The 24,759-nt window shown below is 42.0% G+C and overlaps 1 protein-coding gene across 1 annotated transcript in view; it reads left to right on the plus strand.

Annotated features, from left to right (window-relative positions):
- mcm8 (minichromosome maintenance 8 homologous recombination repair factor) overlaps positions 1–24,759 on the plus strand; it is a 37,782-nt gene that overhangs the window by 280 nt on the left and 12,743 nt on the right. The window contains exons 2-8 of the mRNA XM_079731066.1: positions 22,073–22,279; positions 22,442–22,507; positions 22,807–22,889; positions 23,196–23,345; positions 23,630–23,727; positions 23,864–24,062; positions 24,653–24,738. Coding sequence (XP_079587192.1) covers positions 22,111–22,279; positions 22,442–22,507; positions 22,807–22,889; positions 23,196–23,345; positions 23,630–23,727; positions 23,864–24,062; positions 24,653–24,738 — 851 coding nt within the window. The 5' untranslated portion in view covers positions 22,073–22,110. The remainder of the gene's footprint in view (positions 1–22,072; positions 22,280–22,441; positions 22,508–22,806; positions 22,890–23,195; positions 23,346–23,629; positions 23,728–23,863; positions 24,063–24,652; positions 24,739–24,759) is intronic.

Genomic DNA, 24,759 nt, shown 5'->3' on the forward strand with positions numbered 1-24,759 from the left:
TCGGTTCATCCTATCCTGAGAAAAGGCAGAACGTGTCTCTGGCTCAAAAGTAAGAAATCCTCAAACTACCACAATGCATTGCTCCGGCTGCATCGCCCGCCTGTTACCGTTTGGAGGGGGAAGGACCCATGATCCTAGCACGAGAAATCTTTGTGTAAACATATCCCCGTGATACGTTGACTAGTTTAGACTTCTGCCCTCGTTCTTTAAAACGCATAATTTGTCTATTACTGTACAGCATAAAAACATTTGCTAATTACAGTAGCTCAGCATATCAAGTATTTGTACTCAACCTTTTCTCCCCAGTTGAAATAAGTGTTTATCTTATACAGTAGGCCTACTTTTGTATAACGGCACTTGGGTTAGTAAACAAATCACAACAACCGACATGATTTGAAGTTTTGTTCATGAAAAAATGTGAACTATTTACAAAAATAAAACGTGTAGGGTGCGTTTGCTAGAGTCAAAATCGTCACAGCTCATCTTGAACATTACTGTCTCCTGGTAGCCACGGTACTGCCCATCCTGTGCTGGGTAATTAGCTCTGATGGCCTAGACAACACAGGAAGCCGATACTGTCTTGAGAAAGAAAGAAAACAACATTAGCAAAGCAAGATAAATTATGCCTTGAGTAGTCTATACAGCACTACTGTGCGTTCACACCAAAGGCTGTAAAGCGTTTTGAGCGATAAACGCCCAAAACGCCCACTTTCTGTTAGACATGAGCGATAGAGCGATAGGAGCGACAAAACGCTTGAGCGATAGCTTTAAAGCTGTAAAGCTGTAAATTAGTGTTGACTCGTTCGCGAACGAATCAGTTCGAATGAACGAATCGTTAAGACGAACGAACTGAACTGGTTCCTCTCTCTCGTTCGCCTCGTTCGTTCTCAGAGTCGACTCCTCCCAGACCCACTAGTCGCTGACTCGCTGACAGTTCGTTCACTCACTGTGAGTGGTGAGGAGGGACCGACTGAGAGACGTCACGACTCACGAGAGCCAGCCAATCGTATGCTGTTCTAGGACTGAGTCTAGGACGCTCTCGTTGAATTTGAGTCAATGAGAGACAGAAATCAACAGGTTTAATGGGGAAAAAACAAATGGGCTTAGTGAGCGAGCTATCTATTATTCACATTGGCCATCTGTTGCATGGACGTATTTAAAGGATGCATTGTACATATTTATAATTCGAAATTCATCCCAGCCTTTATACCACATTTTTCACAACCTACCAGCTCTCGTTGTGAAGACTGCTCACCGCGAAATTCGTTTCAATGGAAATAGCGACAGTATACTTTCAACATAAAGTGTACATATTTATCACACCCAGCCTTTATACCAGAAACTCTAGAGTCTATAGTGTAGCGACCCTGGGACATTTAAAGAGTTTGTGTGTTATGTGTTGCATTGTATTTCGTTGTCCGTTATGCCAGTTGTTTTCTGTGCATGCATTGGATGTTCTTCTTGTCAATCAGTGTGGGGGGCGAATCATCCGGTCAGCTGGGGGAGGGCCTTGGGAGAACAGGAGGGTGGGGGCTTGCACGTTGAAGGGACCGGGTTGGGGGGTTGCCCGGGTAACCGGTTGTTGTTAATGTGGCTTTTTGCCGTTGGTTACGGGTTTTCAGTGACCTGGTTTGTCACCGGCGAGGTCATTACAATAGCGTATAACTGCGTTGTCTGATGACAGTTTAATGCATTTTTCACAATTAACCAGCTCTCGTTTTGAAGGCAGTGTTAATTTTGGCAGCTAGATTTAGTCTTTGGCTGCACAGGGTTCTGTTTATGGGAGCCTAAAACACCCGGGACACCCACCATCATTGCTTAATCAAGTCTATTATTTTGCTGATATGTCAAACATCCAATAATCAACTACACCCCCCATCCCGCTGCGTTTGGTTAAAGTTGTAATGTTGACGTATGAGAATGAGAACGAGGGAGGCGCTGAGTCTGAGCCGTTCATTCCATGATTCTACCGGAAACTCGACTGAACGAACGAACGAACTAACGAACGAGGGGCTGAGTCTGACTGACTCAGAGAACCGTGTATGATTCGATTCACCGCTACCGGAAACTCGACTGAACGAACGATTCGCGAACGACTCCCCTTGGCGAACTGAATCACGCGAACTGGTTCGCGGAAACAAATCAATAAATGCATCTCTACTGTAAATGACAGTTGAAGACAGCTCAACTCTATGCAATGAGCTAGTAGCGTTTTGGCTGTAAATGACCGCCAGCCAATCGGAATGTAGATGTCTCTCGCCGGCGTGGGTCCCAGTAAACATAGGCGAGAACTTTAGTTCCTAGTTCCTACCACACATTTGTTCCTTCATCATGGTGCGTGAGAGAATAATTGCGGCTATTGCAGGGCATCGTATTTGTCCGCGATTGCATAGCCAACGTGGTCTTATAATAGCCCGATCATTAACTAAAAAACACATAGAAAAATAAAGCATTCAGCATACCATGATTTCAACAATGTATCAGGGCATGCGCAATCCGCATTACGCAACAGGGATGGTCGCACAGTGGAATGCTGATGGAAACCAGCGGACGAGCGGAGGGTGGAGATGCGCGCATTTCAGAAGCAGGGAGATGCCGCACAGAAATCTATTTCTAATTTGTCAGTTTGCCGTGTGTCTGCCTGGCACAAATGCTCCCGTTGAGTGGATCTTTTCCATAATAAACAATACTACACGCACACGATAGCGATCAACTAAGCTATAATCTAGCATATAAGCAATCGCTCCATATTTATTCAGTGTTTCATGTATTTATGTTTATTATTCTTTTTCAATTTACCAAACTTATGACTATCTTGTGTTTTTGTGGCTCGGCATCAGCAGCAGCACTTGCCTCAACTACGAGCGTGCAAAAAGCGCGGCTCCTTTAAATGGAAAAGCAAAATCGCAATATGAGCTGTAAATATTTTGGACAGCGTTGCGTTTTGAGCTATTCGGCGATTTTGCATCTTTTACAGCTTTTGGTGTGAACGTACGGTTACACAGACTTCAAGCTACCGTAACGTAGCCTATGCTCTGCCAATAAGATCGGCTTCTTTCGGATAACTACATTGTCACGTTCCCCGGTACTCAAAACTATTATAGCCAAAAAAAAGAAACACTCTATGCTCAGATTTCTGTTTCTCCTGGCGGGCTTTGGCTGGCGTTTCCAGTTCACTTTCTGGGTCCGGAAATATGTATCCAATACCCAACTTATCAGATGAAGCGTAAAGCCTGGGTGAGAGGTTACACACATGGCCCCGTCCTCACCAGATTCAGCCATTTATTCTAGAAGAAACTGGCATCGCTGAAATTCACTGCAGCACAGGGATTCTGTCTATAGGCGAACAGAGCAATCCTGCGTGCTCCGGCTCCTCGTCCTCGGCAACAGGCAAGGCTTGTTCAGCTGCAGCCGCAGCAGCCACCTCTATTTGTGTCAATTCTTCCTGGCTGTATTCTGGCTCGTACTAATGGCCCTGCATTTCCAAATCCAACAATAGATTTTCAAAATCCTCTTTTGCTGTTTCACATTGCAAATTTGTTCTTGCGGTGAAGAAACATGGCGGACATTGTGTTTACATCTTGTACGCGAGCTCCCGCCCCCCATCATTCCTTATTGGTGGGCACACAAATTTGAGGAACCAGTGGTTTGTAGTCCTCGGCCCTTCTACGTCATCTCGGGAGAAAATTAGATCAGGAAAGCTGGGCCAAGGGAAGACTTGGTTAGATTGAGGGGGGAAAAAACATATTTTTTACATTACAATAGCGATTTTATAATGAAAGAACGCCGGTTCTGAATGGGTTAAGTATCCCTTTAACTGTTGGCCAAGTTTTTATAGATTCTATAGACTTATCTAATATTCAAATAACAATGTCTTGTGTTTCTTCAGCAATATATATAGGGGAGAGTGGAATAAGATTAGTCAATTGTACTCATGTGGTCCTCTAGGCATGGAAAAATAAGACGGAAGTTGTATGAAAACATCGACCCTGTCAATCAAAATGATAACAATGTATCTATTTTTTTTTGGATTACATTGCTACTTTATTCCCCAATTTTTGCATTTCACGGTCTTGCTGTGCGTGCAATACAATGCAAAGGTGGGTTTGTTTTCAAGCTGGTTAGCTAAAGAGGCTAATGTAGCTAACAATAAACATCGACTAGCCAATTTCATGACACAATTACAAAGTCGAACGGGAATGCTATAAATGCTCCGAGACCGGAAAAGGCTGGTGTCCGAGGCGTCTGGATCACACCATAAATTTACCAATTTACTTTTTCAAGCTGAATAACCTTTTCCAAATAGTCTTATATATTTGCTTGAGTTAACTTTAAACAATATAAAACCTGTCAATATATCTGTATTTTTTTAGTGCGTTTACGCAAGAAAATCATTATTATTTTATTATTGGGTTAGTCAGATTATTGGGTTAGTCCGACTATGATTGGATTATTAAGATGCATGTATACAACATAGTCGTTTATACATAACTTAAATCGAATTCGATCATTTACCATAGTCGAATTAAGACCCCTAGATTATTAGATTGTTAGTCGCATTAAAGGGGACATATCATACCACCAGGTTTGAGTGTGATTAGCCATTACAAGCAGGTTTGAAAATGTGCAGCATTGTGACATCACAGGTCGGCGTGTCCACCTAGATGTGTGCTGGATAGATCAGCCTAACAGCCTACCCAGTGGACTGTAGCAAACGTTGCTCATCTATCTGTCACACATCTAGGTGGACATGCCCACCTGTGATGTCACAATGCTGCACATTTTGAAAACGGCTTGTAATGGCTAATCACACTCACACCTGGTGGTATGAGGCTTAATTTACCTTAATATAACAGGTTAAGTGTCATTGTGATGGTTCTATAACACGGCATTACGTGTTATACGGCACTACAGACCCACAAACACAGAACCAGCTCGATATAAACACGAGTAGCGAGGGATTGTTACATTCATCATGGATCAGCCAACTTAAAAGAGACAGATAAACCCAATGTCGGAGGAACAGAAGATTTCATTTACATGATTAATCTATAAAAAGCAATACAGACAAAATATTTCTGAAAACGTTCAAAAACTGCACTTGTGTAAAGCAATGTGTATTGCTTTCCAGATGCAAATTGTAAATACCCGGCGCAGCGTGTGAAGGCAAAGGATTGTTGGTATTTTGGCTTGTTGAGGATCCATCGATGCATCCTTGAAAAATCTCAGAATTCTCAAAAATAAAGGACGCAAAAAGGGAGCGAATTTCTGAGTGTTCTCAACATTGGAACAGTTCTTGTCGGCGTTCTATGACGGAGCATCTAGGGCTGCAACTAGGGATGGGCATTCGATTAAGTTGTCTTAGTCGATCGTCGGGAGAATTAACGATCAATTAGTCCATTAATCGTTAATATTTTACATTAAAATTTAGTTACGACCAAGTATAACAACACCGGGACTTTTAACTATACATGTATCACTCCGCTGTTTATGTTCTGCTAGCTAGTATGTGTGTTGCTTGGCAACAGTTCAGTCCCAGTCGCGGATCCATTTGTGTTGGCGGTGCCAAATAAATCATTAAATAAACAAACAAATGTTAACTAATTAATGGTGCTTGTAGAACTGTTGTATAAAAGCAATATCACACTCGAGGTCGTGCTGTTGTGGGGAATATCAGCACGGCTGTGATTATCTTCGGCACAATCACAGCCGTGCTGATACAACGCAGTCCCTCTCGTGTGATATTGCATTAGTATTTATATGCTATATCCAAAATGCAATGAAAATACAAAAACAGCGTGTTTTCGTCATTGGGATCTTGATTATTAGATGAACAACTCAGTTAAACCAGATCCGTTCAATAGTTATGCGCTACTCTGCTCTAAGCAACGGAGCCTGCAGCTCGAGGCCGGTGCTCATAAACATAACTTAAAATAAACACAACCCTAGTTTCTTCCCAAAATAATAACAATAATAATATAAAAAAAACAATCATGTTATAACTTAACCAAAAATATATTATACCTAATTCGGACAGGTTTTGCCAAATGTAACGCAAAATATAAAAAAAAAGGCAGAGAAAGAAGGCCGAGAACAATCAATTAGGCTTAGTAACAAAGCTTCTGAAAATAGAACCAGTAACTCACACAACTTCAGCACCAGTCTACGGATTTTTGTTCAGAAAGATGGCAAGATGGAAAGAAGGCCGAAAGTAATGGGATATGTGTTCGAGATGGACACGTCTTTCTCTGCAGACATAACCGTGGTGGCACATTTAAGTGCTGACAGCACAGGCTGATGGTGTGTCCTCCATCATCTGCCAGTGCTCATCCTTCAACTCCAGGATCCTGGCATCTTGAAGCTTAGTCACGGTTCGGTCCGAAAGCACAGCTGCAACAGCCCACCGCTGCTCCACCAGCCGATCAAACATCTTGCACACGGAGTTCCACCGTGTTTTACAGGACTGAATAAGCCGATGAGTTGCGAGGCCCATTTGCTCCTGTTTCTGTTGCAGTGCATTGGTTGCTGCGGTGCTGTGATGGAAGTGGCTAACAAGTTTACTAGCCGCTGATATAACCCGACATAGATAGATGGCAAATCCAACATTTATGGCTAACTGGAGTGTGTGTGCAAAGCAGGCAACGGAAATCCAGTTCACTCTGGTGGGACTGTTGGCGGCAACAATATTGGCCGCGTTGTCATGAACGCATGCAATAACTCGGTCTTCAAGTCCCCATTGCTCTACAGTGTCATTCATTTTATCAGCGAGGTTGTCAGCTGTATGCCGGCCTGGCAGGCTTTCTGTGAGCAGGACCGCTGAGTTAATATGCCAGTCATCACTGATGTAGTAGCAGGTGATTGTGATGTAGCTCTCGGCTGTTAACGCGGTCCAGCAGTCTGTGGTTAGAGCAACTCTTTCAGTTGTGCTCAATTCTTTTAGCAGCTCTTGCTTCCGTTCTTCGTAGTGAGTTTCTATCAGTCTGGTGATGGTACGTCGTGACGGAATGTGATATGCTGGTTCCAATAAGTTTATCAGTTTTCGAAAACCTTCGCCCTCAACGATACTTAGGGGCAGCATATCCATCTCAATGAACTTGCAGATCCCTTGGGTAATTGTCTCTGCTCGTTGAGCATCGCAGCTCCTCTGTGTCCGTGCTAACATCGAGTTGATGCTAGGCTGAGACTGAGAGCACGATGCACCGCCACTAACCAGGGTCGGATGCGCGTTTTTCAAGTGGTACATCATTTGAGTCGTGGCCGTCTTGTACTTAAACACAGCTTTGCAGTGTTGGCAGTGAACTAAGTCATTTTTTAAATCATAATGGTCCCACACCAGACTTCGCCGTGGCCTCGTCCGCTTCATGATTACTTTTGAAACACACAGACTCGCAGGTGACCGAGCAGGCCTGTGGCGTTTTTGTTTTTTTCAAATATTGCCCCCGGGTGGTAAAATGTTTAATTGCACACTGCATTAGTTTAATCGATGAAAAATTTACGTAATCGACGAAATTCTTAACGATCAATTAGTCGATCGTCGATTAACCATGCCCATCCCTAGCTGCAACAACAAATCGATACAATTTCCACCGACAGGTTGGTTCATGGTTCATGCACGCCCACAGCGAGCTTTAGTGTGAGCGACCATAGCTTGTATTTTGGTCGTATTTTAAAACTGTACTGTAGGCCTATATAAAAGTGTTGTACCTGCACTGTCTTTGGGTTAAAAAAACTCCTTCAACTCAGTATCAATCTAGTCCAATCAAAAACTCTGTCAGCTGCTGCTGCTGCAGACGGGCTTGGAGTCGGCACCGCGTGCATCAACAGTCATTCAAGGCAGCGGTAGTAATCACACAACTGGACGGTGTAGAAAGTCCCGTCAGTTAAAAATAGTAATCCAGTTTTTAACTCCAAGTTAAAACCGGCAGGATATAGAGCTAGTTAGCTTAAAAAAAAAGTAGCAAACAGTGTCAAATGTGATGTGTTCAGGTCGGCTCAGTAATATGATTGATGTGTTCAAATGCAACACAAAAAAAATGAAATTTGAGATTTTGGCAAAAACTTGTTTTCCCAGCAATATAAAATAGATAGTTAAGATGGAATTATGACCTGTTTAACGTCCTATATTGAGCAATGATCGTCTTATCAGCAATTAAAGCATCTCCTGTCATCTGAGAGAAATTAAGAGGATATAAAAAAGTTTTTAACAGTTAGTATTTACCGGTTAAAGATCTTATCGGTTAACCATGGACATCCCTTATATACTGTATAGATATATAAATACATATCATACATTGTATGTTATTTTTGTGTTTTCCCAGTTATGTTTTTTTATTTTATCATTTAATATTACTTTTAATAGTTCCGGGACGTTGGGAGCAACTAGAAATTGCATTTACTGCAGAAAACGCGTGTGAATGCTGACGGCTGACTAAAAAGCGCAAAGCATTGCTGAAAATGAAGAAATGTAAAATGTATTGAACTGAAGAATCTGAAAAGTAGTAGCTGAACTAGTAGTAGTAGTAGCTGAAGTAGTAGTAGCTGAAGTATTAGTAGTAGTAGCTGAAGTATTAGTAGTTGCTGAAGTAGTAGGTAGTAAAGAGAGCCTGGTAAAGGCTGAACATTTTTAATCGCAGGGGGTTGATATGACAGTCTTTCCCCGTTGATATCGAATAGTGTGACATTCCAAATTATGTTACATTGTTCCTCTGGTATACTACCTACATCGCTGGCATCCTTGTTTACTTCGTCGTTTTGAAAACATTCTAATCCCTCTTCAATATGATAATTTTTTGGTTTTGGCCGTGTTGCTTCACCTATTTCCTTTGATAGAGTTATGTCAAATTCTCGGCATCTTTTCATAATTACGTTCCATGGTTCTCCGTCATATTTATCTTCAAGATATTCGTTATGGTAACTCGATCCTAAAAACAGAAAACATTTCATCGAACATATAACGTACCTATGCTGATATTGGATACCTTCTGTTCTAATCTATTTAAATTGACCTCTTGGTTATATTCTTGCTGTCTCCGTTCTGTTTAGCAAAATTCAAAATCGTATTTAGAATTTACTACGTATACTGCATCCTGACGATTCTTACTACAAAAATAACAGTTATGTGCCTCTATTTGTTTCCCAGTAAATTCCACCCATTTATACCAGTCTGCTCTGACCCTTCTTGTAGACAGCCTCTGTTTGTTGCTTCCATTCCAGTTTATTGTCCATGTGCACACCCAAGTATTTATAGCTCTCTACCACCTGCACTTTATCCCCAAGGATAGAGATGGTGCTTAGCTCAGGCCTGGCCATCCTGAAGTCCACCACCATTTCCTTGGTCTTTGTTACATTTAAAACAAGGTGGTTTTCCCCACTCCATGCAACAAAGTTATCCACCAGCTGCCTGTATTCTGTCTCATCTCCACCACTGATACACCCCACTACCGCAGTATCATCTGAGAACTTTTGTAAATGACAAGCCTCAGAGTTATACTGGAAGTCTGAGGTGTATAGTGAGAAGAGGAAAGGGGACAGCACAGTCCCCTGCGGCGCTCCTGTGCCACTGACTGCCTGCTCAGAAACATACCTCCCCAGCCTCACAATCTGGGGTCTGTCATTCAGGTAATCCATGATCCATGATATTGTGTTGGTGTCTACCTTCATCAGCTCCAGCTTCCCACGTAACGTCTGCTTTACAAAAGTCTCTTCAAGAGACATTGGTGTCGATGTTACTATCCCAGCCGTAATAGTTTCGGATTTAAAAGTTGATATTGCGGTCTCATTTATCATAATTTCGGAATTTACCATTGATATTGCGGTTGCCAGTGTTGTTTCCTCTCTAATAGGAGATACATTAGTGACTAAAGGTTGTGCTAAATCCCTGACATCAGTAGTTTCATTAATCTTACTTACATCTAGCGTTGAATTGAATCTATTAGTGGTTACCCATGAATCTGTCCCATTATTTCTAACTGGAGGTTGATCTACTTTATCGGTGGCTGTGGTTGTGTTTACTTTATCATTATCTGAAGATTTTAGTGAATTGCTTTGTTCTATTTCAATGACCTTACCCGGTTGATTTCTGATCATACAAGGGGCTTCTATTTCTAGTGTAAGATCGAATGTTCTTTCTGACACTACTTTAAAAAGCAAATATACTTTCATATGTAATTTATACTCGTTGTTGTAATCCCATGTCTTCTGTGACTTTACTGTTAAACACCATTGCATTGGTTTTGGCAGGCTGGATTGTCCTGTGTTTCTCTTACACTTCCTTCAGTACCAGCCCCTGATTCCTGTTTTTTTCCAGGTCTGTGTTGTCTCCGTAGTCCCATCCTTCCTGGGGATCTGTCCTTAAGCCAGTGGAATCTGGCCCAACACGTAGAGCACCAGGAGCAGGCTCGCCATCTTCTGCATCATCGTGTGGTTGTTGCTCCTGGCTCGGCTGGGTCTGGTCCTGGGGTAGCTGGTCAGCCCCAGGCGTGTCTGCATCTGGCTCCTCCACACGCTCCTCCTCACACTCTTCCCTTGTCCTGGGTTGAGCGGCTTTTGTGCAGTGGTTGAGGTGATACCACGTGGCACTTCCTTCCACCTGGATGGCTGTTGGCGTTGTTGACTTTGTATGGTCCTTCTGTCCTGGGCCCGTTCCAATTCCTCCTGAACACCCTTAGGTACCCTTGGTCACCTGGCTCCACCCTTCTTGGTGGTACCTCCTCCAACTCTGGAACTTTGTGTTTCTTTCGCTGGAATTACAAACTTATGTAGAGCAGTTAGTTGTCCAGACATAGCGTCTTAACACAGTTTCCAACTGTTCTAGTGGAGGTCCTTTATGGGGCCCTCGAATGGCAGGTGAAGGCATGGGGCGACCCGTAGTATTTCATGCGGGGTTAGATGCGTCGTTCTGTTAGTTTGCATGCGATTACTCATTAGCGTCAGTGGTAGTGCATCAATCCAATTCAATTTAGTACTTAAATTAATTTTGTTAATTTTTTCTTGAGCATCCCATTCCTCTCTCCACCATACCTTGTGATTGAGGATGGTAGACGCAACCTAATCTTTGTTTGACATGCAGATGCTGAATCACTTGCTTTAGTGTTTTCTGAATAAACGCTGCCTCATTGTCTGAGCTTATTTCTGATGGAATTCCATGCCTTGGCATGACTTCTCTAGTCAGGAACTTGAATACTGTAGCCGCACTTTGGTCTTTTGATGGGACTGCTTCTACCCATCTGCTGAACCTGTCAATGATAACTAACATGTACCTTTTACCACCTATACTTTTAATCATATCAACATAGTCCATGACCAAATGTCTAAATGGTCCTTCAGGTGTGGGAATGTGTCCCAATGGAGTAGTGATTGTTTTTCTTACATTGTTTTTTGCACATACTTCACACTCATTTAGCTGGTTATCAATCATTGCTTGCAAGTATGGCGAAGAAAAACCCTGTTTTCTAATTCTCCTCAATATCTTTTAGATATATAGGCCTAATAATAATCAAGGTTTGCCTTAGAATATAGTCATTAATTTCTTCCATAGTAGCTGAAGTACTAGTAGTAGCTGAAGTAGTAGGTAGTAGCTGAAGTAGTAGTAGTAGCGGTAGTAGAACCTGAAGTAGAAGTAGCTGAAGTAGTAGGTAGTAGCTGAAGTAGTAGCTGAAGTAGTACTAGTAACTGAAGTAGTAGGTAGTAGCTGAATTAGTAGTAGTAATTGTTGTAGTAGTTGTATTGCAGTGGTGGGCTGTCAGGGCCAGCAAGGCCTTCTCTGCTGGCCTAAACACTATCAGAATCACTGACTTATGTTTTTAATATATTTTTTTACCATGAATATGTATTAAATTATTTCCATTAGTCTATTCTCTTCATTTCATTTCTTTAAGAGAATGGCGGAGCTATTGCGTGTGTGTGTCTGCGTGTCAATTAGAGCAACTGAAAACAATGCTGGTTTGAAACTAAAACTGTGATTCTGAAAAATGTGTAAATGGGTTTAAGAGAATGGCGGAGCCATGCGTGTGTGTGTGTCTCTTTAAGAGAATGGCGGAGCCATTGCTGTGTGTGTGGGTGCCTGAACGTCCTCACGTTCTGACGTCAACGGAAATCAATGAGAGCAACTGAAAACTATGCTGGTTTGAAACTAAAACTGTGATTCTAGTAGTAGTAGTTGCTGTAGTAGAAGTAGCTGGAGTAGTAGTAGAAGTAGCTGAAGTAGTAGTAGTAGCTGAAGTAGTAGTAGTTGCTGAAGTAGTAGATAGGAGAGCAACTGAAAACTATGCTGGTGTGAAACCAAAACTGATTCTGAAAAAAGTATAAATATATAGTATTGAAGATACAAATGTGTAGATTTGTTTATTGGTTTGAACGATGGTAAACGGTTGAAATTTGACCGAGTTACGATGTCCTAAGTAATTTATGTGTCAGAATGGGCAGACGGCTTCAATGGGACCAACTGTAGAATATGACGGTTTGAAACTAAAACTGTGATTCTGAATGAACTATAAATGATATCGAAATTCCGTTTGCATATTATTGAAGATATAAATGTGTAGATTTGTTAAATGGTTTGAACGAAGGTAAACGGTTGAAAATCCATTTAGTTACGTCTTAAACAGTTGAAGTACCAGAGGACTCCCATGCCTCCCATGTTAAAAAAAGGTGGAAAAAGCTGAATAGTTTAAAAAGTTGAAAGAGTGGAATAACGCTTAATAATAGCCATCATGTCGTTAAAGAGCTGAACGTTTTAATAGTTGAATGGTTTCTGTAGCTGAAAGTTTGGCGGAGGAGTTGAAGACCAAAAAACGGCAGAAGAAGAATAACTAGAATTGCAATCCCTGAAGGTATTGCGGTGTGAATGCTGACGTTAAAATGATCCGCTACACTGCTGAAGCTGAACGTTGAAGAATCATTACACTGAATCTAGGAAATCTGCGGAACATTGTGAATGTAGAATGAAGTCTGTAGGATGAAGTATGAATGAGTTGAAGGGTTTCGAAGTCATACTGCTAATGTCTGCTGATGCTGAAATGCTCAGCTACACTGCTGAAGCTGAACGTTGCAAGAATCATTACACTGAATCTAGGAAATCTGCTAAACATTTTGAATGTAGAATGAAGTATAAATGAGTTGAAGGGTTTTGAAGTCATACTGCTAACGTCTGCTGAAGGTGAAATTCTCCGCTGCACTGCTGAAGCTGAAGGTTGAATCATTACACTGAATCTAGGAAATCTGTTGAACATTTTGAAGGTAGAATAAAATCTGTAGAATGAAGTATAAATGAGTGGAATATAGTTCAAAACGTGTGTGTGTGTGTGTGTGTGTCTTAGGAGAATGGCACAGCCATTATATGTGTGTTTGGGTGTGTGTGTGTGTGTGCCTGAACGTCCTCACGCTCTGGCGTCAACTATGAAAACTATGCCGGTAAGAAACTAAAACTGAGATTCTGAAAAAACTATAAAAGCTATCGAAATTTTGTTTAGACATTATTGAAGATACAAGTGTGTAGATTTGTTCAATGGTTTAAACAAAAGTAAACGGTTGAAAAATGATTTGGTTATGATGTGTTGAATTGTCAGAGGTTGACCAGACAGCTTCAATAGGACCAACTGAAGAATATGACAGTTTGAAACTAAAACTTTGAATCTGAAAAAAGTATGAATTATATCGAAATTCTGTTCAGATTTTATTGAAGATACAAATGTTTAGCTTTGTTTGTTTGTTTGAACGATGGTAAACGGTTGAAAAATGATTTAGTTACGATGTCTTTTAGTAATTGAAGTGTCAGATAGGCAGATGGTCTCAATGGGACCAACTTAAATATAACTTTGAACAAGACTGGAAAAAATATATTCTGTTAAATTCAATAACTTCTGATGAATAAAAACAGCAAACTATAATCTATATACAGTATATGAGGTAGTGTACTGAAACAGTCAGTCCTCAATAGCTCCAGTCAAGCAGAGGCAGGTTGTAGTACAAGAAGCAAAGTTTCTCTGCATTCTCTCCTTTCAAAGAGCTTCGCCTATCCTCATAAATATTCCCTATGGGGCTGAACACTCTTACGCTCGCCACAGAGGAGGGTGGACAGGAGAGGTACTGCCTTGCTAAAGCTGACAGTCTGGTGAAACGGTTGGTGTTGTGTTTCCACCAATCATATGGATTTCCACTCTTTCTGTCAATGACAGGCTCTCTGAAGTACCGTTCTAGCTCTTCGATGATCCCCTCTGGTTCCACTGCCTCACTGGTGGAAGGAAGGAGCACAGTGTCGTACAGCGAGTCTAAGAGACTGGGTACTTGGTCCTCTGTTCTCGGCCTTTTGGGGTCGCTCTCCTCAGGTGGAGTTTCAGTTGCAGAATCTGGTGGACTGGTCTCCATAGCCTCTTTCAACCAGGTTTTCACTTTTGTCAGCATTTCTGGTACCAAAGGACGCCCTTTGTATCGTGGGTCAAGGACACACGCAAGCACCACCTCTTTAGAGTCCTTAACTTTTGAAAACCTTTTTTGCAAGCTATTCAGCATGGCTTTTCTCATGGTTTAAATACCCTTGGTGGTTGGTCCCTCTGACTCCAGTAAACGGTGCAAAACTTCTGTGCATGGTAGAATGCAGGATGTGGATGAGTCTGCTCTACTACATTCCAGTGTCACCTCCTCCAGTGGTCCAAGGGTCTCTGCCAGGTTCGATGCAACGGACCATTCCTCTGCTGACAGACATGAGAAATGTCCATGGTCGCTAGCATATGCAGTGATGGCTCTTTTTTGTTTGATCATCCTCACCAACATGTGTAGTGTAGAGTTTCGGCTTGTCTGTATTGCCTGTATGATAGAATGCTGTGGGACACCTAGCTCCTCCTGAATTTTAGACAGGTGTTGCACTGCCGTAACAGAGTGGTTGAAGTGTGTAGCAATTTTCTTGAGCTTTGCCAGAATGTCCACCACCACTCTCTGGGAACTGAGGCCATCATTTATAACCAGGTGCAGTATGTGAGCACTGCAGCTCAGGTCTGGCATCTCAACAAGGCGCATGCCTTTCACCATATTTGCCCCACCGTCCCTGAGCACAAGCATGACCCGCTCCGCATCAATTTCCCATTCCTGAAGCATGGACAGAAATGTCTCTCCAATGTACTGTCCTGTGTGGGATTGTGTCAAGGATTTAACATTCAAGACAACTTGGACCTTTTTCCAATTCTTATCAATGAAATGAGCAGTCAAGCTCATGAGTGCTTCATTTGAACCTGACCAACAGTCAGTGGTAAAGGAAATGCTCTTTCCTGCATTTTCAATTGACAGCAGTTTCTGTATTTTGCTGACGACTCCTGTATAAATCTCGTCCATCTTCTTTGCGCCGAAAAATGTCTCTGTTTTTAATGGGTATCTGGGCTCTGCCTTGGCCATAACCCTTTTAAATCCTGCACCCTCAACAACTGCAAAAGGCAGGATGTCAGTGGCTATCATCTCCATCAGGAGTTTGTCCATTTCTTCAGTTCTTGGATCATTTGGAGTCCATTTTATGGTTTTCTCTACCACTTGTTTTAGGGTTGGCTGTGTCAATGATGTGATTGGAACTTGAGGCTGTGCATCTTTTTGCGCCTTGTGGTAGATGTCTTTGTGTTTTGATTTAAGGTGTGCCCACAAGTTGGATGTATTTTTAAATTTGAGGCTGCCAGATCCCTGGCTCACAGAGGCTGTACAGATGTGGCATGTCATTGTACTTGATGGGCCTTTTGTGAAATACTCCCATACTTGGCTTCGGCCACCACTTGCCATCTGTCAAAATATAAAGTAAAAAAGCCAGGTGAGACATACAAAATAAAAACAAAATTATTGCTGCTACAGACACAACTATTACTACTACTATTATTATTATTATTATTGACAGTAATGATTAAAAGAAAATCGATGATGATGATATCATCATCATTTGTAATATTATTAAACCAGTCCCTCCAGAAAAACGTGATTATGCGATCGCATAATTCAACGCATAATCAGCCAAAGTCCGCATATTTATGCGAGGGCCGCATTTTTTCAAATATGCCGCACTTTCACCTCATAAATTGCAGATTTCCGCGCAAAATATGCAGGGCTTGCATGATTTCCTAATCCCCACATTTTCGTTGCAAAAAAGTCACATATATCTTAGTAGAAAGTTGAAAAATGTTGCGTTTACTTCACAAGGGCAGCCATTTCCCCCTGTTGCCATGGGAACGTTATGAAGTGACGTAATTACGCGACGTAATTACGCGACGTGAACGTCATCGAAAAGCTGCATTTTTCGCAAGTTCCCGCAATTTCATCGCATAAAATTGCATGAATATGCCGCATATTTCATCGCATTTTTTAAGAAAACAATCACAAAAAAACGCCTCATTTTTCTGGAGGGACTGTTAAACAAGACAAAGGTCACTCCTAATGTTTTTTGTGCGTAATATAGGGGTGTCAAACTCATTTTTGGTTCAGGGGCTTTCTTTTCACAAAACATTATGAACAATCTGAATTGAATTAAGGAAAATAAGTGCAATTTCAACAATATATTATATCAATTTCATTTACACATGTGCATTACAATTTAAAGATCAGTGGATGACGTGGATCTACAAAGCCACAGAACATTAAGTAAGAGAGAGAGAGTAGAAGTAAGTAGGCAAGTTTAAAAAAAAACATAGTTTTCCAAATAACGGGCCGGGGAGAGATGATACGTCTCATTGCTGTCACGCTATTAAAGAAATACATCTTCAGTCACATTGTCAAGAGTTAAACCGACAGTCAGTCAACTATACTGTAACAATTAACGTTAGCTAAATTCTTTTCACTCTCAGCTAACGCATAACAACAGCAAAACCGGACATGGTAGTCATGAATTAAGTCATGCTTATCGACTTTAGAGAATTGATGGGGATGTTCTTTTTATTGTTATTCAAGCAATGTATGTCTCGTGACAGTTGCCAACTTACCATGAACACACTTGCACACATGAGCAACACCGATGATCTCCGTCGATCTCCGTCATTCACTCTGTATGACTCTGGCTGAATCAGGGGTTTTGGAGCGCCCTCTGGTGGACAAACTATGCAACGCCAACATTTTTAATTTTTTTTAATATTCATTTATCGGCCATTATAAATGCTGATACCGAATAGTTTAAAAAATGCCTTATATCGGCCGATATATCGGTCGGGCTCTATTACTAAAGGAGCTGAACGTTTTAATGTTTGAATGATGTTTCTACGTTGAAGTATGTCGAAGGAGTCGCGTTCTCAAAAAGTGGCGGAATAATAAAATTAAATATGTAGCATTTCTAAGATGTGAATGCTTACAGTATTCACACCAATAATAAAGATTTCAATATCTAGAGTGTGAATCCTACTGCATAGAGTGTGAATGCTACAGCATTCACACTAATAACCTGGTGGTTTTACACTTCAGTCTGTACTGTAAATTTGAAGTAATGTTCAGTTTTTGAATAAAGATGCGGCAATTACAAATGTTTCATTTTTTTTATCCGATTCATCGATTAATCGGAAAAATAATCAACCGATTAATCGATTATTAAAATAATCGTTATTTGCAGCCCTAGTAGCATCCTTAAAAGGGCGGCCGTTGAGCATGCTTCCTTCACTTTGGGAAACAGCCTGCGAAAACTGCTCAATGGCGCAGGGCAACATCAAGGAGCGGTTTGCTTCCGCATCATTGACGCCTAGCCACTCCCTAGTGCAGTGGTTCTCAACCTTTTTTGAGCAAACGCCCCCCTGACCCTGATCCTCTGGCGCCCCCCTGACCCTGATCCGTTGGCGCCCCCCCTCCCAAAAAAATAATAAATAAACTAACAACCCCAATCACGCTCGTGTTATATTGTTTAAAGGTGTCATTGAATCGTTTGCATTGATTTTGTGGTGGTCACTAATAGCAATGAATGAATGCCCTCTGAGTCGGTTTTGGTGAAAAAAATATAAATAAATATGAATGAATATTCATGACATGCAAATGTCTTACCTCTGATTGGCTAACAGCACTGTCCCATCACTGTAGTAAACCCAATTAAACTTCGAGAGAGAGAGAGAGCGCTCTTGGCCAAGAAAGAAGAGTTGAGGAAGTTATGGTTGGATTGAACATTCATTCACCCTGACCGAGGCCTGGGCACTCCCGTCGTGACCTTGGGCAACGCGGGCACCGCGACCGTGGCCACGGCACCCCCGTGTCTCCCGCAACTAGTGAATTAATGAATTTCCCGAGAACTGCGGGCACCGTGACAGCGGCCCGGGAACCGCGGGCACGGCACTTCCGCGTCTCCCGCCGTGCCCCGTCAATGAATGAATGGCCCGGGAACCGCGGGCACCGTGACAGCGGCCCAGGCAATGCGGGCACCGCAGCCCGGGAACCACGGGCACCGCGGGCACCGCAAAAACATTGCGAGCTATATATTTTGTATTTGAAATGCAACAGTCTTTTCATGGAGACTACGCTCAGAGCAACTCGAACTGAACAACAGCAAGAGGAAGGAGGAAAACGGGCTATGAAACAAAATTAGTTTTTGTTTTTTTTGCTATCAGCCATGTTTGATTGTGTTTGCAAATTTGGGTTATATTTATCAGCGTTATATAGAGATCATGACGATAGCTGATGTAACGGGAGTCCGGGTGTGTGCAGGACCGAACCGCGCTGTATGACCACTGTTACACTGAGCATAGGCTATTTATTTCAGGTAGCCTATTTTTGCACCAAAAAGATTTGAAAACCATGAAAGTTTAAATCCCCCCCCAAAAAAGAAAACAAAATCACGTTCCCAGCGCCCCCCAAGGTTGTGCGAACGCCCCCCAGGGGGCGGTACCGCCCCCGTTGAGATACCATGCCCTAGTGCATGACATGCCGGATGGAGAAATATTCTCTTTAACTAGAATTGTTAGCATTGTAGCATCATAAGCGAGAGGTCTGAGCAACCACAGTCGCATTGTTTACTGACCATGGAAGTATAAGTTAATAACCCCCCCGATGATTCTCTATATGTGATCTTTAAATTACACTCCTCCTGCCATCTGGAAATCAATTATTATTTAACAATTATTATGCCGGGCCGAAACAACATTTGTTTCACTACGACTCCTTTCAGCTGCCCTCCTGCAAAAAATACATAAATAAAAATTAAACGCTTGAGGTGGTGTTTTGAAAAGAGAAAACGTATCTTTTATTAGTACATGGTATAAAGATAATTATGAGCTTTGGATTGATATCCAGATTTTTTTGCGGGGACACATTCCTGTTCCCCACTTGTATTGGAGTGAACGAGGATATCTACTTCTGGGACTCCAGGAATCGACGGACTCGTCCACAGCCCGCTAAAACAGCTGCAATACCAGGCTTGACCGCGGAGCACTAGTGGATTGCAGAAGTATGCACTGCTCCTGGGGGCCTGGTTGTCGCCGGCGCAGAACATAGAGGAAGCCGGTGTCGTGCCAATATAGTTACCCCCAGGAAGAGTATCCCCGGCCGCAGGAGCGAGCATGAATTCAGTGCAGGTGGAAGCACACAGACACTACGCTTCGAATTCACCCAAGCCTGAATTAAAAGTACATGTTTTTCTAAATGTTGGTCATCAATGAGGTTGCAAAGTAGTAACTTCTGGCAAATCTGTCAAATTAAATATTTTTTCCTTCCGATGTGTTTACGATCTTTATTCATTCATTGTGCCGCGGTCAAACTGACAGGGATATTTAACAATTATTCGCCGAAGGCGAAGTGAATAGGGGGGAATAGCCCCAGAGACCGAAACTCGAGGGGGCTATTCCCCGCTATTCACGGAGCCTGAGGCGAATAATTGCTTTAGTATATACTAAACGTTAATAGGGATGTCAGTTTCGGTTAATTTTGCTTTCAAAAGACCGACACCCATTAACCAGTAACTAACCGTTTAATTTTTCAGAAAAAACGCAGAATGATGTGAAATACAAGAAAGTGGCGCTTTCCTTTTAGTTCAACGCTCCATTGACTCAATGAGCTTTGGCTCCGCATTTCAAAGTGCTGTCCATTTAGAGGTGCTGACATTTTAATGTTTTGTGTTGTAAATGTCTCGCCTTTTTATTTTATTTTCTGTTGTCTTTACTAAAGTTTTTTGCTGCATTTTGATCAGGTTGTCATTGAAGGGGTGAAGCAATAATGACCGGCGTTCTATACATTATCCCTTACACGTTGCATATACATGGAGGTGTCTTACTTCAGGGCGAAGCAAGACACCTCCGCTACGCGTCGGTGTCCTGTTCGCCCTGTCAGGGCTTATTTTCGATAATGACCGGCGACGTTCTATACATTATCCCGCTTATTACACGGCTATTTGCCAAAACGAAAAAATAACTTCACATGGTGTGTCTTTTTACAATTTATTTGCTACCAGCATTCTTAGTGTTGATCAGTAGAGAAATAGTCCACCAAAGACATGGACGTCGCTTAACAACCGAAGATGCTGGGGTTGACAAGTTACCTGACTACTTGCGGAGTGATACCAAAGACGTCATTAGAGGCAAAAAATCCTTTGTTTTCCTTGACAGCGGTGAATTATCAAATATAATTCACCGCTGGAAGTTGTGAAGGGCCCATGCAAGTGAACCGAGGGTTCCACGGCATTGAGAAGATAATAATAAATGCTGTGTAATAAATGCAAATTAACCTATAAACCGACATGCTTAACCGGTCAAAAGTATTCTCGGCAGTTAGCCGGTTATCGATTAACCGTTGACATCCCTACACGTTAACACTCAAGATAAAACTTTATGCTGGGATTTATTTGTTTTTATTAGCGGTTTATTTGTTTTTATGATCGTGACGAGGCAACCGTCACACAACATTTTGCGATGAAAACATTATCCCGAGTTTGAGATCGCAAACATGGGATATTGCCCAATATCCCAAGATAGCGCACCAATCAAATTGCGCCATCTTAGGAGGTTCACGTGTATCATATACTAATATCTGATATTATGAATCTTAAAGACTGCGTCGGGTTCTCCAACTCTCTGCTACTTCCACAATAAGTAAAGACTCGTGGGGGTTATCTCGGGCCATGGTGGAGAAGGAATTGGGGGAAAGGAACTTTGGCTTTGACTCTCTGAAGTCCAGATTGAACCGCGATATAGAGGAGAAGGGGATTGTTGTCGGATTTGGCCTCCACCGCATTGATGATCCACAAAAGCCGGTCAGAACAATGAGATGTCGGAGCGGAGGGTTTATTTTTTTTTTCGTAATAAAGGGATTTCGGACTAGTGGCTGTAGGACCAATGGTTTTCAGTGGACTGCTGTCCACTGAAAAGGGGACACAAAGGGGAACGCCGCCCAAGTTGGTTTTTGCTGGTGACGTGAAGATGTCGGGTATAGCGCCACCTATCATACTGGGGCATGACATGCTTTGGCCAGTGAATCGATTTTCTCACCGCGATGTATACTCAGAGAATTGCAGTTGTCCAATTGAGGAGCATAGTCGAACTATGGCTGTAATCGGATTAAGCTGTGCATTAAATGTACTGATCTCCATCTCTTTGCTCGCTCTTTCTTGCCATGATAGCTTTCTACAATGTTAAAAATACAAAAAAAATGAATCAGTTGTGTAATACCACATTGAAATACGACTTAATACTTACTTAACTTAACTTCAGTGCATCATGGTGGGTTAAGTTGAAAGGCTCGACTTAACCCACAGCATGTGGCTAACTTTGCCCCACAGCCACAAAAAAAAAACTGCCTAGTTAGAAATTCTGGCTCATCTTTAGCTAAATTATTTATACCTTGGAAAATCACCAAGATGTTTGGCATATATTTTCGGCGTTGATAAATTTGCTTTGACATAGAAGTCATTATACTGGTTACGCTAAAAACTTACTTTGACAAGCAAAAAAAAAGTTTATAGTGAAAAAAACATACTTAACATACTAACTATGTGCCATGTTCCATTTGCCATGTTCACAGCCAGATATAAATGATGGGTGTTTTCAGATTTTTGCCTTAATGCAGAGGGTTGCCTAAATATAGGGGGCGGGTCAATTTGCCGACTGGCTTATCTTTCCCCACTCTCCCCTACATATCATCCTCATACTTTAAGGACAGGTTATGTGAGGTGTCCCTGTCTCTGAGAGAGCGATGAGTAGAGAGGGATCCCGGAGCGGTCCGTGGAGTGGTGAGGTCGGAGGAGGAGGATGGAGAGGTGGGGCCAGAGGAGGACGAGGACGAGGATGGAGAGGAAGGGGGGCCAGGAGAGGAGGAGGAAGAGGAAGAGAGTTTACTGGGTCTACCTTCAGCAGCCAGAGGAGTAGGTTCCTTTCTGAAATGTCGGACATTAAAGAAAACGTGATATGAGATTAGAATTTTTGTATTATTCTTGTTATTGTATATGGATTTGTTTGTATTATTATCTATTATACAGATATAGATAGACTTATTGAAATCAAAATGCCTCTGTTTCTCTCTGCAGATTTATATCAAACCACGTTAGACAGTTTGTGTCCTTATAAGGGATGGCCCCTCTACTTTACTGAAGGTACAATTTATCCTTTTAATACATTTCAATCCTTACAAATATTAGAATGACTGACTGACTGATTTTAAAATTAGACCAGTTTTCAGTATAATGAAACCGAAATTCCATGTTTCTGTTTAGGCATCTATTGTATTACTGTAAAATATTAGTTTTCTTAGAGATTGATTTCAGTGTTTTGGTATTAGGTATTGCTTTCAGAATCTTCTTTAAATTCCTGAGATAATCAGTCTAAGGTGTGTGTGTGTGTGTGTGTGTGTGTGTGTGTGTGTGTGTGTGTGTGTGTGTGTGTGTGTGTGTAGGTTTCATTGAGAGTTCACCGTCTGTGGAGAAGATCAGAGTTTTTGAACAATACTTCACCTCCAAGATCGACCTTTACCACAAGGTCTGTTAGCCCAAACAATAATTTAGCCGCTATGGAATGGACTATATGCAACAACATATAAGCATTGTTCATTATGAATCTAAATTATCAAAGAATATACAGATGTTAATCTCGAAATAAGAGTTTTCTGCCTTTAGTCAATGTTAATATTTGCTGTAACGGCGAACATATTTTAAATGTACTCTTGACACGTTGCTTTGTTGTGATAATGTTAAAATGTTGCGGTTATTGGACAGATATACAATGCAATATCTGTTCTTCCTTTTAAATCCAGTGTTGATAAGTGTGTGTTTTATGCTTACCCAGGATGACATTGAGCGGCAGGGCAGTGTTCTGGTGGACTATGCAGACCTCATGGAGAATGTTCTTGTGGACGACACGCTCCATGAACTGGGTACAGAGCTGAAGGAAAAGCCAGAGGCCGTCCTTAACTGTTTAGGATTGGCCATTCACCAGGTACACAGACACAGACAGACAGACCGATGCCTCTACAGCGCTATCATAGTACACTCCTCTGAACAGCCATCCTATTGAACACATATCAGATACACTTGTGATTGGTTTGCTGGAGATCTAAAGGGTGTGGTCCAGTTGTTATGCCAGATCAAACATGAGCTGCAGGTTGGTTTGGTCCCCAGGCGATGTTTTTTAGACTGATGGAGAATATTTTTTCCATTGTAGAATATTATTTATTTTTCTTGACAAAGAGAGAGATTCTGGATCGTTTTCTTTTTGTTTAGGTGTTGACCACCGACCTGGAGAAACAGGCTGCAGAACTGCAAGGGGAGGAGCTTAATACGGCTGCATCTATTATTAGTATACCTCACATTAACGCCAGGTAAAATATCAAACATTTGACGACTTTACTCTCATCCAGACTTCATTCAGTATTTACATCCAGTCCTAGAATCAGACACAGCATCCAGACTCACAGTCCAGTGTTAGAGGATCTTAAACGGTTCTATGCACTCCAGGCTGTATAACTTTGAGCCACCGACCCCCCTGCGCACACTGCGGGCCAGTGTGTTCGGCCGCTTGGTGTGTGTGAGAGGCACGGTGGTCAGAGTGAGCAACATCAAGCCCATGTGCACCAGGATGGCCTTCCTGTGTCAGGGATGCTCGCACACCCACTCTGTCCCGCTGCCCCATGGAAGCTTCACCACACCGGTCAAGGTACATGCATGCACGCACACGTACGCACGCAAACATGCTGCCACCACAGAGGCAAATCAACCGCTTTGCTTCAGCCACTCAATGGTGTATCGCCTGGTGTAGCAAAACGAAAGAACCCATCCCAACTGAGCGATGGCGAGACAATGTTAATGAGAAGTGAACTCAGTCTACGCTTTAAGCATGTGCATGTTTCTGTAAGTGAACAACTTCATGGCCGTCTACGATTTACGCTTTTGTATGTTAGAGAAAATATGCAACAGTGACCCCTGGTGTCACACTTTATGATGGGTAACAGTGTGCGGTTTAACACCGGTCCGTGAAAATATTGTCTGATATAGTACAGGTCCGTGGCGTGAAAAAGTTGGGGACCAGTGGCATAGACTACTGTTTTCAAGTCAAGATCATAGAAGACTAACATGTAAAAAAGAAACACACACACAACTTTGAGTTCATTTGCCCTTTAATTTTGGGTCATGCTCACACATACACTCAAAGTTTTTTATCCACAAGTATATGGAGGAGTTTATTTGAATAAATATATAAACTAACATATAATTGTTTTGTGTGTATGTTTGTCTTCACTCTAAAAGTGTCCCCAGCCTGAGTGTCGGAGCCGTTCCTTTACTGCAGATAGAAGGTCTCCTCTCACACACACTGTGGACTGGCAGACCATCAAGTAGGTCTACAACCAATAACA

This window comes from Pollachius pollachius (assembly GCF_949987615.1).
Source record: "Pollachius pollachius genome assembly, chromosome: 2".
Classification (NCBI taxonomy): domain Eukaryota; kingdom Metazoa; phylum Chordata; class Actinopteri; order Gadiformes; family Gadidae; genus Pollachius; species Pollachius pollachius.